Raw genomic sequence first — 14,412 nt, forward strand, 5'->3', positions numbered from 1 at the left:
ATGCGCCTACAGTATCCGTGCACTCAATGCCCGCTGTCGGTTAATGCCCGCCACCCCAGCACATACTAAGTAGTGCCAAAGTAAGACGAATCTTGAAGGGACTCGAATAAAGCTCTACTTGAGGTATACATACGGAACTATACGTGACCTGAGCCTGGCCCGATGCATTGTTTTCACGCCAATTCATTCGGAACCCTCCCATTGAGAATGACTTCCTCGCTTCCACCACTTCCCTCACTACACCTCCTAGCACTTTCATTTTCGCTCTTCGCATCGCTCTTCATCGTGATCTCATGCTTGACTCTGATATCGTGCTTCCCGTGCACCGGAGGCGGCAGCATGAAATCGTCCCGCAGCCTCAACGTGTCGCCAAGTTCCACCTCGACACCCGCATTCTTGACACTACTCTTCCCGTACTTCCCGAAGACTGAACTGTTTCCATTCCCAGAGCGCGTGAGGCTCTTGGTAAAAGATGTAAACGCGGGCACGAGTCGTACGACGAGCGGCTTCATAGCCGGTACGCATGCGCAGACGATGGAGAGGTTCTGTTCGATGCTGGCCCAATAGATAGGTGGGGCGGCGTAGTAGAGGGGATCTTTGGGATGGCGGAAGAAGACGAAGAGCGATTGGATGCGCAAGGCGGAGATGATGCACACACTGGCGGAGTATCAGTACGAGAGTAGGTGTTGTGTATTGGAATTGATGTAAAGAAAATAAGAGCCGTACATCCAGCCTACACAAAGGAGGCATACGAGTGCGATTTTCTGGCGGCGCACGAGTTGGAGACGCCAGATTGCCGGAACGGGGAGCAGGGCGACCATCAAATCGGTGATCATATTCAAGAAGCTGTGGGCGAAGCGAGCTCTGCGATTCGTTACTCATTGTTTAGAGTCAGGATCTCAGTTACAGAACATACGCGTTATCATTGATGCATCTTGACGTCGGCTTTAGCGTCAGATCCCAGAACGCCTCAACTGGTATGCAAGAGAATGCAAAGGTGAAGAATGCTGAAGTAGCCGCTCCAACGCAAAGGGCCATGACAATGTAGATGGGAAGCTTGCTGTCCGCGACGGCGAAAATACGCTTGTATTGCTGACAGATCGACACTTTGGTGAAGAGGGATCCTGCTGCGTAGGCGAGGATGCTAAAGTAGAGATACTGCACTGGTCAGGATGTTGTGGTGAAGATTGTACAGCGTATTGGACTTACTTTCAAGCTTTCGATGATTTTAGGCAAAGGGACGAGCACTGTGTGCTTGCCAGCGCCTGCCTGCACCTGCTCGATTTGAGAGACGCCCGCGAGGATACTAAAGACCTGACGCACGCTTTAGTAACCTGTGGATTGTTTTCGCATCGCCGATGAGCCTTACCATTGATATGCCAATGAAGTAGTCCTCCCAACCGACGATTTTAGTGAGCTTGATCCGCGTAAAGAAGCGCAGGGCCACACTTATGAGGGCTAGGAAGGTGAACGAATAGACAAGTGCAAGAGTCTTGGGTCCGAGATTATCCTGTGCTAATGCGGCGACCACTTGCGGGGGTAGCTGAGGTCTTTCATCCATGTTGACATAAATGCGCAGATGAGGTTGCACGTAGTGGTGACTAGGATTCTGTGGGTCTTGAGCCCTTATAGTTCAGGCCCAATAGAGATCTTGCAAAAATATGGTCCAATTGCGTACATCAAAGCGAGAGTTTATCTCGGATGAATCAAAGACTAGAATCAGCAAGCCGCTGGCGTATTATAACTAGTGCAACAACAAACAGGGCGGTACCCCTATGATTAGCAGAGATCGCATTGTCCCACCAATCTCGACATGCTACTTCTCAATTGACAGCGGCCTGCTGAGTCCGCGCATTGATAATGGCATAGTGCCCAAGGCTCAGATGCCTCGCACTAGAAGTTCTCTTCGTACAGGATTTCGCTTGCTGATTTCAATGAAGTGCTCATCGTAGATTAGTGTCTAGCTTGGCAGTCTGTGGTGTCCTAACTTTCAGCTGGACGAACCTGAGGCAGCTAGGCCAATAATGCGGCGAAACCCTGAATACTGCATATTTGTACTACGGCTATCAATGAGCTCACCACAGCCACCTAGCGCAAACATGTTATAAAGCATAAGCCCAACGTACCACCAAATACACGAGTCTAAGCCAGGATTGTGGGCATCTAGGATACTAGGTCGGTTCTCTGGGCTAGTGGGGTGTAGTGCAATCGGACAACCATGGCAGAGTTTCGCCATTGGTTCATGAAGGATGACCACGACGAGGCAGCGTAGCTGCCGTACACGAATGAGAGACGATAAAAAAGCGGGGCCTCGCTACCCTGCCACCACAAATAGCTCAAGACAATAATTAGCTAGGAGTTGAAGCAAGCTACAAACAAAAGGTTTAACAAATTGCTAGATGTACTCTCTAGCAGCAATTTACAATATCTTTAATAGGCATTAGCCAGTGGGTCGGCCGCCCATTGGGAAGTTGGGTCACGACCAAGGTCGTGATCCTCGCCATTGGTTGAGCTTTGATGATGCAAGCGGGACCTAAGCGATGCGCATGTGATGAGCCGCTTCCGCACGCCACTACTTCGATGTAAGGGGCCGGTTCCCGTACCGGCCCAATGGTCGCACCGGATGCCATTCAGAAAGCCAGGCGGACGCAAATCTTGGAAGGGCGAGGAGATCTTAGCACCCAATCTCTATGCATATCTCTTATCATTATCAAATCCGTTAGCACTACGGAGTACTCTTTGTAGTAGTCCTGAGCTGTTGTAGCGCCTCTGTCCAGCGTTTCTAATACCTGTCTGGGTGCCAAGCAAACGTGAACTACTATCGCAGTCTCGTGTATTGGACGCAACCGTGTTAGAGTACGGATTAGCTAAGAGAGAGGCAAAGTAGCTTTGTGGCAGACGTCATCGGCATATGTAGCGTCTTTACTGTGCTATCAAGGCCGAGATGGAAGATGGAGCACAGGGCCTGACTTGACATTCCCTGAGCATAACGTAAACCCCGGATGGCAGGCTTGGCAGAGAGCCGACGCGGAGTGGGTGTCGCGTTGGTGGGGATGCGCCTAGCGCGTTTTTGTCCTTAGGCATCGCCACCTCCTCGAGCTACTGCATCATCCATCCATCTCCACCATTTGCTCCTTCCACACCCCTCAATGCTCCTCTTCATCGCCAGCACATCGACGAAAATTGATTCTCTCCTTTGTATTCATGTCTTTGATTCACAACGTCCCCGTAGGAAGATTGCAGCCGGGAGAAGAACACAACCACCATTGCGATAACCTTACTGGCATCTCGGACGAGGCATCGAGTCTGCACAATGAGCACATATTTGAGCCAAGAGACCTGTCAAAGTTATGTGCCTGCTAACATTCACTTTGAATAGGAGGAGTACCCAAACCTGCCGCGAATCACCTAAACGTCAGTCGACACATAAACGCGATGGCTGGCTATTTGCTCACAACCTTAACGATTGCATGGCCTAGTAAATAGTGCACGCAATGTCGGATCCCACTCTTCCAACGACGCGCTTTAAGATCACCGAAAGAACGGAAAGCTCTCATCGCACAAGCCGACTCGATGCTCGGGGGCTGTGTCGCTCTCGCCTCAAGCATGATCAAGGCGCCGTCGATTGGATCTAACGATACTAGCGTTGCTGGCGGCTGAAATAGTGCTTGAATGGTCCGCTTCACATCCGCCCAGCACACTTGGTTCGCGCACGAACCACCATCGTAGGAAACCAAAGGGCTTGTCGACGAAGGCCTGTGCGCTAATCCTTGCCCCCATCATCCGGAAACACGGAAATGCAGACACGAGTTTTCGTAGGCTCACTCGACCAGCTGATTCAAGGTAATGATTTGTGTGAGTATCAGTTAACAAGTTATATCTGCGACTCCTTCTCTCTCCCCCTTTCCAACTCGGCAACCAAGTATTTGCGGATCGAGCTGTTCGCCCACTAACCAGACGACTGAAGATCAACTCTCTAATAAGTGAGTCAAAACCATTAGGTGGAACTGTTTCATCCGGTCCTCGACTAGTCTTACCGTGTTCAGGGCGCGAACTCGGATCTTGCTCGCAATGACGGACCAAGATGGTATAGGGCACAGATGCTAAAGATGCAACCAACAGTGAACCCTCCCAGCAGACTCACGCCTCTATTGATTCCCAGATTGACATACAATGGTTGTGAACAGTGAACGATGGCGGCAGCAAGTACTGACCGAGCGACGGTATTACCAGCGAAGACAGATGCTACGTACTTGGGATAGCTCAGGGGAAAGTAGAGGAAAATGGGTTGCATGATCATGAATATGCCGCCACTCATGATAGCGATTCCAACAATGGATACGATCCAGTGGATATCGGAAGTTGCTGTCCAAGCGAAGAGGAACAGTCCTATTGGAAGCAAGAACGATGCGAAGAGAGCAGGAATGAGGCGGCGTTCTGGGGGCCCAATGTTCCAGGTCCGTACGGCAGGCTCCCATGTAATGCGTATCCAGATTAGGTACATCACCAGCCCTACAGTGATCCCGACGGCGATGGACAGGTAGACGAGACCTTGCGCTCCGAGCGACATTCCAAATATTCTTTCGTAGACCATTGGAAAGCACTCGAAGAAAGAATAGTAGATGTCGTATATAAGGGCAACGTAAAGTGCGGTGAATCCAATAGATAGATTGAGGATCATGGTTTGAATTGGCCGCCAGAGTGCTTCGGTGACAACTTCCCGGGTATGGCGCTTGGATTGATCAATCTCGCCCTGGCTTCTGAAACAAGATTGGCCGGTTTGTTCGCGCAGTCGTTGAGTACGTTGAAGGAGAATGTTGGAAGGCGATGCCTTTAGAACCAGGAAGAAGAAGGCTATGAACAGCGGACCACTGAGCCACAGCAACTCCCAGGTGGACCGTCGCCAACCAGTCGCCGGCACGCTGTAGCCAGAAAGCAGAGGACCAACTGCGGGACCGCTTGTAGCAACGACAGCCCAAGTCGATAGTGCGTATGAAAGCTTGCCGAAGGCATACATGTCACCCAACGTCCCCGGACCAGTAGCGAGGCAAGGACTTCGAAAGAATCCTAGGAGAAATTGTAGGAAGACCAAGCCTGGGAAGTTGTTCACCAGGGCCGTAGGGATGAGGAGAACAATGAATATGGCAAAAGTGAAGATGTACAACGAGTTTCGACCAAGGGATGGGATCTCGGAGAGTGGTGACCAGAGCAGAGGTCCGATTCCGTAGGCCAGGACATACATGGAGAGCGTGAGAGAAACGACTTATTGAGAAACGTCGAACTGACGCATTATGCCGGTGTAACTCCCAGTGATGATCGAGGAGCCAAGGTAGACCGCGAAGGTGTAAGCATCGATGATCAGCGTCGGCACCAGTTTCTGACCAGTCGTCCAATTCTGTGGATTTGCAGAGTCGTCAGGACCATACCAGTGGACAACTATGGAACCATCTTCTAACATCTTGGGCTCGAACATGTCGTCTTGCTGTGTCTTCTCGTCGACTTCCGCAGGCCCACCGTCATCTGGCAGAGTGGAATCCGAAGGGCGATTGGAACAAGTGTTGTTGTCTCTCTCGCTTTTCGAAGTGATAGATCAGGGCTCGTCTTTTGAGCGTAGCTCAGCTGCTTCAAGAAGCTTGACGTAGGATTCTTGCAGCTGAAAATCATCCTGCTCTTCTGCGAATTGCAGTACTCGATTGCGTGTCATCAGACGGACAAGTCTACCAACGCTGGTATCTCGAATGAATTGAGACATCTTCCAGTGATAATGGTAGGATTCGATTGTTGTGAACACGTGGAAATGTAGTTGAGAGCTGGATGGACAGGAGTGCAAAGAGGTTAAATACACCAGAAACAACGAGGATAGCGAAGTTAGGGGATGTAGCCGAACCTTCATTGAGTTCAGTGTCGCTTTTTTTGTCCTCAAACTCCGTTACTGCCGAACACCAAGCGCGATCCTGGAGTGGCGATAGCATAATCACCGCACCAGAGTCGACGCCGCATTGCGCGGCTAGGCCTAATCTGTCGACTAAGATGAAGGCACACATGTAGGCCGGCTTTATCAGAACGGATAACGTCTCAAAGAAAGCAGAGAGGCTGTAGGACTTGAACGAACATCGAATCTATGCAGAAATATATCAAAACGTAGTCAAGACTGTGGGAATAGCACGAAAAGGTGGAGGCATATTGGGAAACAGTAGGGCACTTCCGCTAACCATCCGTGCCATCTTTGATTCTATTCTTCAGCCTGCCAGATTTTGGGACTGATACGCAAAGTAACACTTGATTAACGACAGATCTGATCGCGAAATTTGATTTGTAAGAGTGTCGTCCGAACTGAAAAGAGGGTGTGGTCAAGCCCAGTCAAAGATGGAAAAGCGCCACCAGTCCACAGTCATCAAGGTTGATGTCTATCCTCATTTCAGCCGCAAGCAAAGCACTTCCTCATCTTAATGTTTAGCGCGCTGAAGGATGCACTACGGCACTTGTTGAATCGATTTCGGGGTAGGTTTATCTCTACACACTGCATGGTCATCCCAGCGCGGTCCCAGACAACCGGGTTTACGAACATCGAATATAATATCGTAATCAAGTACCGCACGGTGACACGGGCCCATATTTTCGGAAGTTCCTGTATCTTGAGAAGAGTATTGAGTGAGAATATATTACGTTGTACTAGAGGTCTATATGTATGCTCCCGTCTGAGTTCAACCGCAGTGTCAGTCTCGCTGTCACACTAACAGATACCGGTCAGCCCTTTACATAAGCATGGGCAGGTCTTCCGCATGGCGCACGACTAGCTTGTCGTTGAGCTGTTGTAAGACAAGATATATTGACAGATATCCATAGTAGCAGGGTCTCACTTCGACTTGCTGTACTCAAAGCCATTTCATGTGCGGACATGTTTTCAGACTTCTGTCGACATCTCGGTGTGGATTGAACATGCCCAAATCACCTCCAGAGCACTTTATCGTGGTTTACCACCATTTGAAGTAGTCTCGAGCCAAGAATTCATCCCGTGCCATGTGCTTCCTAAATCGATCAAGTTGCTCCCTGATCAGGCAGTCGAGATTCCTGATCATACGAGACAGTTGCTGTGAATTACGGCCTTCATGCGCAGCCTGATGCTCGTGACCCACAAGTATGCTTTCTATGATCGGTAGGACACTCAGATCGTTCCATAACAATCCTTGTTCCGTTAGGCAAGTCACTGGCGTGTGCCATACCTGTACCAGTCGTAGCCCAGGGGGAACAAACAGGACATCGTTCTCTTTCAAAACAACCAAGCGTTGCCTCCCTAGCGGTAGCCAATCATCCTCTCTATTCGCCAAACCCGCAAAGTCGCTTGGATCCACTGCTTCCTCTGGCACAAAGACCCAGAGTTGTATACCGGATAAGTTACGCTGCCAGCTACCTGCTGCAGTATTGACATACGCACCAGAAAATGAGCCGGGAAAAGAAATGGTGTTAGAGTTGACAGACATAGTCATGCCTAATGGCGGTGACGCTAAGTTGAAGCGGGTGTCGTGAAGACCTGCGGTAACACTCTCCAAGAGTCGAAAACGAGTAAGCATCGTAAAGAAAGGACGATGGCAACTAGCCACACTGCGCGAGGTTGACATCCAGAACCCATTTGTATCTTTAGGATGCGAACGCAAATAGGCGGCAAATTGTCCAAGGGCTTCGCACATGGGCTCTTCGATGTTGATACAGCGAACTTCTGCTTGTTCCTCAGAGTTGAAAGCATCTTCGAGCAATGATAAGAAGCGTTCATAGTTGTGCATGCCAGCATCAGAGAATAATTCCTTGATGACCACAGGCTTCTGGAAAACCTCTCCAGATCGTGCTGCTTCAAGCATATCATATACAGAACAATAGAGAATATCGCAATCAACTTTTGAAGCGGCACTACCAAGTAGCATACCCCTGGGTTGAGAGATTGACCATATCCTTGCTAACCTGATATCTTGCGTGAGCCATTGCGATCGCGCTCGCCGCTTTGCGTAGCCTGGTACCGCTTCATCACTCAGTTGCTGGATATAATTCCACAACATCTGGCCGTATCTGTTGTGCAGACCATTTTCAATTGTGATCCCCCTCTTCGGTGGACTAAGAGGTATATTCATCTCGGAAGGGGGGTTTGTAGATCCAGCCGTGGTTGGTGTCTCTCTTGCAGTTCTCGTCACACTGGTAACACTCTGCTCTTGTGACCGCCTCCCGTTGATCCCCTAAATTCCTCGACCCAGATCAGACGTTTTGTCGTTCTCTGCATGGTCTCGATGAGACAAATCTAAGCTGATGATGTTCTCAGGGGTCGGCCATTCTTCTACATCCAACGCCAGGCCAATAGTATCATCGCTGAGAAAAGTTATAGTAGAAACACCATCTGGGTGATGATCTAAAGGTTTATTTTGGTCATTGAGCGCAAAGTTATCGAAAACTTCGTCCGTCCCTGATGACGTGAAGGTGTATTTGAGAAGTCGGACTGTTGGTGAACGACTGTCTGGATGTCTTGGCAATCTCCTCTGGTAACCAGCATGCCATAACGGTCGCGGCGCAGGAGGTATTGGTGAACGTGGTATGGTCTCAAATCTTTGAGAAGACGGCCATTCAGATCGACAGGTGCCGTTCCATCGAAGCTAGTCACCCATAGTTCCTCGATCCCTGGATCAGGGATGACACCGCCTGCTATCATGATATTCAAATCCCTATGGTATTGCACTGGGGCTTCATTGAGGTTCTTCAGACGACCGGAGATGATGGCCTGGCAATTTCTGTCGAGTAGGACACGATTGAGGTACGGGCGAAACTGCCTACTGAAGTTTGGGTATTGCAGAGCGCAAGTCTTCAAAAGTCGCAGACAACCTTGAGCGGCAGTATTCCAACCATAATAATGAACCACGGCAGGCGACCACAACGCGCAGACTACAGCCAGATTGCGCAGACGATGAACCTCATTGTACCCGCGCTTTCGTTTTCCGAGACTACCGTCTTCCTCCTGAGCACTGGAATCAATCGAATCTGCCAGGGTGAATAGCCCCTCCCATCTCGGAGCGAGATATCGTTCCGTCTCATTGATCTGAGGACATGAAACAGTAATGACAGTCTTCAAGGTTGCTATGCATGTATTGACCCGTTCATGTTGGGCGAGTAGTTGGTCGCAAAGACCGAGGTAGAATGTTGAATTCGCGTTAGTACTCCACGCATCGTAGAGCCGTTGCACCAGTGACTGCGTTTCATCGTCGAGCTCTGCCATCATCATGATGTATGTGTTGCTTGTTGTAGACCGGAGATATCAAGAAGATCTCGTACGCGATAGTCAAGCATTCGTTGCCGTACTTGCAAGGTTCACAGTTGTGCGGAAGTCGTATAATGCACGGTGCGCGATTCGAAAGTAGCTCGTGTGTTCTGCGTCACGGCAGTACCTAGATTGCACGCTATATTGTCAACGATGTATAAATGTGCATCGTGTTCGCTGTTTCGGTTGGCCTCGGTATCTGAATTTCGAGCGACGCAAAATGAGCCTGTAGGCCTGAATACGTGAAAAGCTCGACGAAAGTTGTAATCGATGGGAGTTGATGCATCATGCTTGATCTCACGCCGACAAGTGTTGCCCCACCCTCATTCCAGACGTCGCTTACGGCGCCACAAGGGTAGTCTCTGCGGCACGGGCCAGGCAAGGTTGCCTTAAGTCCGGGTAAAGTTTGCTCACTTTATCCCGACTCTATTGCAGTAAGCTGACATTTCAAAACTACATCTTGAAGCGAGAGAGAAAGGATCCCAAGGAGTGTAGAAGTCGGATTTGGTTTCAACCATAGCGTAAGTCGCTAAATAGTCCCCGACTAGACGTGCGAGCTGGAGGCCTTCCTATATGTACCTAAGTTATAGAATGAACTCAACCCAGGTGGACGACAAATTGTATCCACTTATCTCATGATTCTAACTGTGGCGACCTTTGCTTTACTTCCTCGTCAGTTCATGTTGTAAGATCCATGCCACTACCCAAGGCCGACAAGAGGCAAACAGATCCATTCACTAACGGATACATCATGGCGATCTAGGGATCGAGCATCTTCCAGATATCAGTCGAAGTGACGAGCACGCGCTCTTCGATACATAAATGGGCAGGATTCTCAAACTGGCCTCCCTACGCTACCATACTAGCGATGGTAGACGTGACGAAGTCAGCTTCCATGAATGTTATGCTAGCAGCTGGTATGATGCTATTCTCTTGCTTACCACCTAAGAGATATATCTTGGTTAGAGTGCTTTGCTTGAGGTGACTGACTTTTGGATACGACAGTAATCAAGTACTGTCGCAGGCGTTATGGGTATTGGCGGAACTTTGTTCTGAACACTCACACATATCGACCATGGTTGATCTAGTCATCTCATTGAACTAAGAAACATCGAACTATCGCTCTACACTGCGTCGCTCTACGTGATATATCCCAAACACTGCACGACTCACCACTGACTGGAGTTTCACCACTCAAGCGCAAGTGCCAGCAGGGACAGCGCTGGGAGTACCAACGCAGGAGAACTTCTTGCCACCGGTCACGTTGACTGTATTCCAGGTCCAGCCGCTGCAGTTGGCGCACTCAATAGCAACATTAGTTCCGCTAGCGACAACACCGTTACCACCAATGATGTTCTCGATAGTAAGACCAGTAATGGGAACGCCGGTGCCAGGGGCAACGCCCTTGGGGAGATCACCACCGTTGTAGTTCTGCTCAATAAGGATACCATATCTAGCTAGCTATTAGGACAGACGGAGGAGCAGGAAGTAGTGCACATACTTGGTGATACCGCTGAGCGTGATGCCCTTGTAGGTAACCTTGTCAATGGATCCCTTACCATCAACAAACGACTTGACTCGAATACCATTGGAGGAGTTGTTGATCTTGTTGTTGAGGAATTGCACATTGCTGACTGTGTTAGAGGCAGTGCTAGATCCGTGGCCGACCGATCCGACAGACAAGCCGTGACCACCGTTGCACTGTCCGTTCTGGAAAGTAATGCCCTATACAATGGGTCAGCAATCAGACCTGATCTTCTAGTGTCCAGAACTTACGGTTCCAGAGTTGATGGCAACACAGTCATCCTGGTTGTCGACAATAGCGCCGTCGATAACAATGTTAGAGCTAGCACCAATGTCAAAGCCATCAGTGTTGTGAGGCATCTTGTTCGCAGGCAAGCTGTTTCCGCTCTTGTTGTCAATGGTCATCTTATTGACCTTAAGGCCATTGCAGCCGTTGATGCTAACAGCCTGCACGGGTGTGTCCAACAGATAGAGGTTGTTGATGGCTGAAGTGCCCAGCAAGTTGTGAGCAGCTAGGAACTTAGGCTTGGGTGTAGGACCGTTGCTGCCTAGGCCGTCCCAGTATTGAGCACCTTGACCGTCGAGGCGAGCGCCGGCCGCGCCAGTAACGATGATGTCGGTACCACCGATCTTGAGGAGGGAGTCATCGAAGCCAATCTGGGCGAGCCAAGTGTTGTGACCCTGGAAAGTGACCGTTGTGCCCTTAGTGAGCTTAGAGAGATCGAGCGACTGACCCTTAGGGACGGTGATTCCATTGAAAGTAATGGAGGAGCAGCCAGGCGCATCAGAGGCAACAGTAGTGGGGTTGATGGTACCCGTATATGAACAGACGGCACGCTTAGCCAGTATATTTGAAGAGGCGGCAGACATGTTGTCGGTGGTAGGAGCCGCTGAGGCGACAGCAGCCACAGCGGCGAACATTAATCCAGTGTGAAAGGCAGGCATCTTGGACGTGCAAGAGAATATTGTTATAAGTATCGGGAAACGAAAGTCGATATTTGAAGAGAGGATGAGCGGGATCTAGAGAGCTGTGTGGGGATGATCCTCTACAGGTCCTCTGTAGTAGCTCTTTATAGAAGTCCATGTCGCTTTTCGATTGCTCCGGCAGTAGTATAGCCTTCTCGTACCCTTCACTGCCGAAGTGCCCTACCTCTTCCAGCTTCAACTAGACTGATGACCATTCGAATCAGTTCATGTCGTTTAACTAAATCCAGTAGAACGTTAACCCATGCGAGCTGGTATATTACGAATTTAGGTTAGACTGGTATGATCGACTTGGTTGCCGTTAAGTCCGGCTTTAACGATACGATAGTCCTGCCGGTTGCTAAATTGCCAAGGTATTCTCCACCAATTGCAACTTTGGGACATAGTAGGTGTTCGTAACCATAATAGGCCCGACTGAACGTGTTGTAGTAGAATAGTTGGTGGAAATGAGGGGTCTACAAACATGTCGTTCCGTCTAGCTAAGCTAGGCAGTATCTGTGCACGCGCAGCGACCATGGTGTCGCAGTGGCGCAAATTCTGGGTCCGTGCATCTAATGCGCCGATTCGAGTGCCGTGAGTGCTTTCTAGTGTGTCGGCTGAGGAAGGTCGTTCCGGCACGTTGTAGACAGCGGCAGCGCGTCGTAAGGTTTACGTTCGTGATATCTGAAAGGGATTGGTGGATTCCCTCTTCTTTGGACTATAATTCGAGGCCGAGTGGCGGAGAGAGTAGTGTTCGACGTCGAAGGTGCTCTGCAATACCTTTAAGAGAAGGGGAGTTGTTGCGTGGGTGTATGGGTCGTACTATGAAACAGTCTGGCGACAACAGCTGTTGTATTAGTGTGCACAGCTCAAGTTCGTCTCTCGTTATGATGGTCGGCAAGCGCAGATCCTGGTCAGCTTGGCACGTTCGGGGCGAGGCCGCGTTGAGCGCACTGACAGATTGAACTAATGCAGGGCAGACACAGAGCCGCTAATAACGCTAACCATCCCAGCTAACATAGCAGCATAAGGACCGAAGATGCGGTTTCACCACTTTCCGAAAATTGCCGTCAGCACTGGAGGACGGTCTAGAAAGTGGTCGACTACGTGCCAAGCAGCGTAAGCTGTTCTAGAATATGTCCATAGCATACGTACCAAGGGATAGATCTTTCATTCAGCCGCATGATGTGAATATTCCGACGCCAAGCTTAAGAAGATTGTAATCATTGGCGCAGGGTCAACCGGAGTAAAAGTGGCAGAATCGCTTGGCAAGATGGCTGATGAATTCGTCCTCTTCGTGCGCCGTCTAAGTCACTGCTACGTCTTGGAAAGACGCTCGTTGACAGCACATAAACAATACGTGATGAAACGCTTCTATATATTCATGTTGAAAGCCGCCCGAGGTTTGCATGTCATCATCCCAGTCGTGGGTAATGAAGAGTCCCTAATGACGTGTCTCTAGAGAAAAGGTAATGACACTATTCTATACATGGATCAGGGAGGAGACTCTTGCAGAGTTATTTCTCACAAAAGCTTGTTCCGCAGTGATGAAGTAATCAAAATTACCTGCCAATATTAGAACACCAATGTCGCGGCACGTCTGACTGGTCCCGCGGAGTTCAAGATTATGGCACCGGCGCACAGCCGTAGTACTTTTACACGAAACGAATGCTCCATGAGTAGAACTATCACTGAGCTCTGAACAAGATCAAAATCCGCCCATGTCCGACAGGACAGAACATATACTCGACACTGTGGTATTAGTGACAGGCGTCGACTCAATGACCGGCTCAATTACCTGTGTAGGAGTGAAAAATGACCATAGAGTCGGCTTGAAGGCGGCTTGGGCCGACGGCATCATAATTCTAGGGTTTTCAAACATGTTTGCCCTGCGATTTCCTCGAGCTTCGGCACCATTCTCGACTTTCATACTTGATCTGTCTTATGCCGGTCACAGTGATGGTTGGATATCAGCTTCCCCATCTCTTTCTCCTTTTTGGATGGATATCATCGCTTGATCCTATGCTGTAACGCTGGCGAGAGCGTTTTGCGGGACCATCCTCGGGCCGTATGGTATCTTGAGGATGTTCAGGTCGATTGTCTTGTACAGGTTGTTCTAGCCAGGCCCGGGCCGACAACAAGTTGTTTTTATTCTGCTGCTCAAGCCGCTGCTCAAGCAACATGAGTTGCATCTGGTAGTCCTCTAACGTCAAGGTTTGGTGGTAAGTAAGTAAGGTTTGGTGGACTATCCGTTGCGGTTGAAGTAGTGCAGGGTTTACGGGATCCTGCAAACCCATTCCCATACCGCCTTTTTGGTGAGCTAGCCTGGTCTGCTGATGCCGCTTTTGCCAAAATGCCTGCTGGAGTTTGGATCGCCGTTGAATCATTGCACGGTTTACTATTACTTCTGTCAGTCATTACCCTACAATTGCACGAAGCGGTAATACTGACTCATCTGATTTTGCTGCTGTTGAGAGAACATGTGCTGCTGAGGTGGGATATTGCTTCTAGGAAGCAAGTGACAATCGTAACGTATCCGCACGAACAGTTCCTCAGCCGCTTGCTGAGGTTCCTCTAATGGCATTGCTCGTGTAGTAGTTTCTTTCACGCTGGACACGTCTTTCGCGCTT

The 14,412-nt window shown here is 49.6% G+C and overlaps 6 protein-coding genes across 6 annotated transcripts; all 6 read right to left on the reverse strand.

Moving 5' to 3' along the window:
* Window positions 1-173: 173 nt before the first annotated feature.
* On the reverse strand, window positions 174-1,561 carry AA0111_g9678 (hypothetical protein; the record flags this gene model as incomplete). The annotated part of the gene is made up of 4 exons (XM_028656262.1): window positions 174-657; window positions 917-1,158; window positions 1,210-1,314; window positions 1,370-1,561. 4 exons carry the CDS (start codon window positions 1,559-1,561, stop codon window positions 174-176), a joined length of 1,023 nt encoding a protein of 340 aa, XP_028502668.1.
* Window positions 1,562-4,042: 2,481 nt separating this feature from the next.
* AA0111_g9679 (hypothetical protein) lies at window positions 4,043-5,242 on the reverse strand (the record flags this gene model as incomplete). Its single annotated transcript, XM_028656263.1, has 1 exon — window positions 4,043-5,242. One exon carries the CDS (start codon window positions 5,240-5,242, stop codon window positions 4,043-4,045), a length of 1,200 nt encoding a protein of 399 aa, XP_028502728.1.
* Window positions 5,243-5,263: 21 nt separating this feature from the next.
* Window positions 5,264-5,458, reverse strand: AA0111_g9680 (hypothetical protein; the record flags this gene model as incomplete). Its single annotated transcript, XM_028656265.1, has 1 exon — window positions 5,264-5,458. One exon carries the CDS (start codon window positions 5,456-5,458, stop codon window positions 5,264-5,266), a length of 195 nt encoding a protein of 64 aa, XP_028502682.1.
* A 1,516-nt stretch (window positions 5,459-6,974) lies between these two features.
* AA0111_g9681 (hypothetical protein) lies at window positions 6,975-8,123 on the reverse strand (the record flags this gene model as incomplete). The annotated part of the gene is made up of 1 exon (XM_028656266.1): window positions 6,975-8,123. One exon carries the CDS (start codon window positions 8,121-8,123, stop codon window positions 6,975-6,977), a length of 1,149 nt encoding a protein of 382 aa, XP_028502704.1.
* Window positions 8,124-8,395: 272 nt separating this feature from the next.
* AA0111_g9682 (hypothetical protein) lies at window positions 8,396-9,259 on the reverse strand (the record flags this gene model as incomplete). The annotated part of the gene is made up of 1 exon (XM_028656267.1): window positions 8,396-9,259. One exon carries the CDS (start codon window positions 9,257-9,259, stop codon window positions 8,396-8,398), a length of 864 nt encoding a protein of 287 aa, XP_028502681.1.
* Window positions 9,260-10,489: 1,230 nt separating this feature from the next.
* On the reverse strand, window positions 10,490-11,764 carry AA0111_g9683 (Endopolygalacturonase; the record flags this gene model as incomplete). The annotated part of the gene is made up of 3 exons (XM_028656268.1): window positions 10,490-10,748; window positions 10,797-11,020; window positions 11,072-11,764. 3 exons carry the CDS (start codon window positions 11,762-11,764, stop codon window positions 10,490-10,492), a joined length of 1,176 nt encoding a protein of 391 aa, XP_028502680.1.
* Window positions 11,765-14,412: the final 2,648 nt, after the last annotated feature.

Source organism: Alternaria arborescens (genome assembly GCF_004154835.1).
Source record: "Alternaria arborescens strain FERA 675 chromosome Unknown contig_29, whole genome shotgun sequence".
NCBI lineage: Eukaryota > Fungi > Ascomycota > Dothideomycetes > Pleosporales > Pleosporaceae > Alternaria > Alternaria arborescens.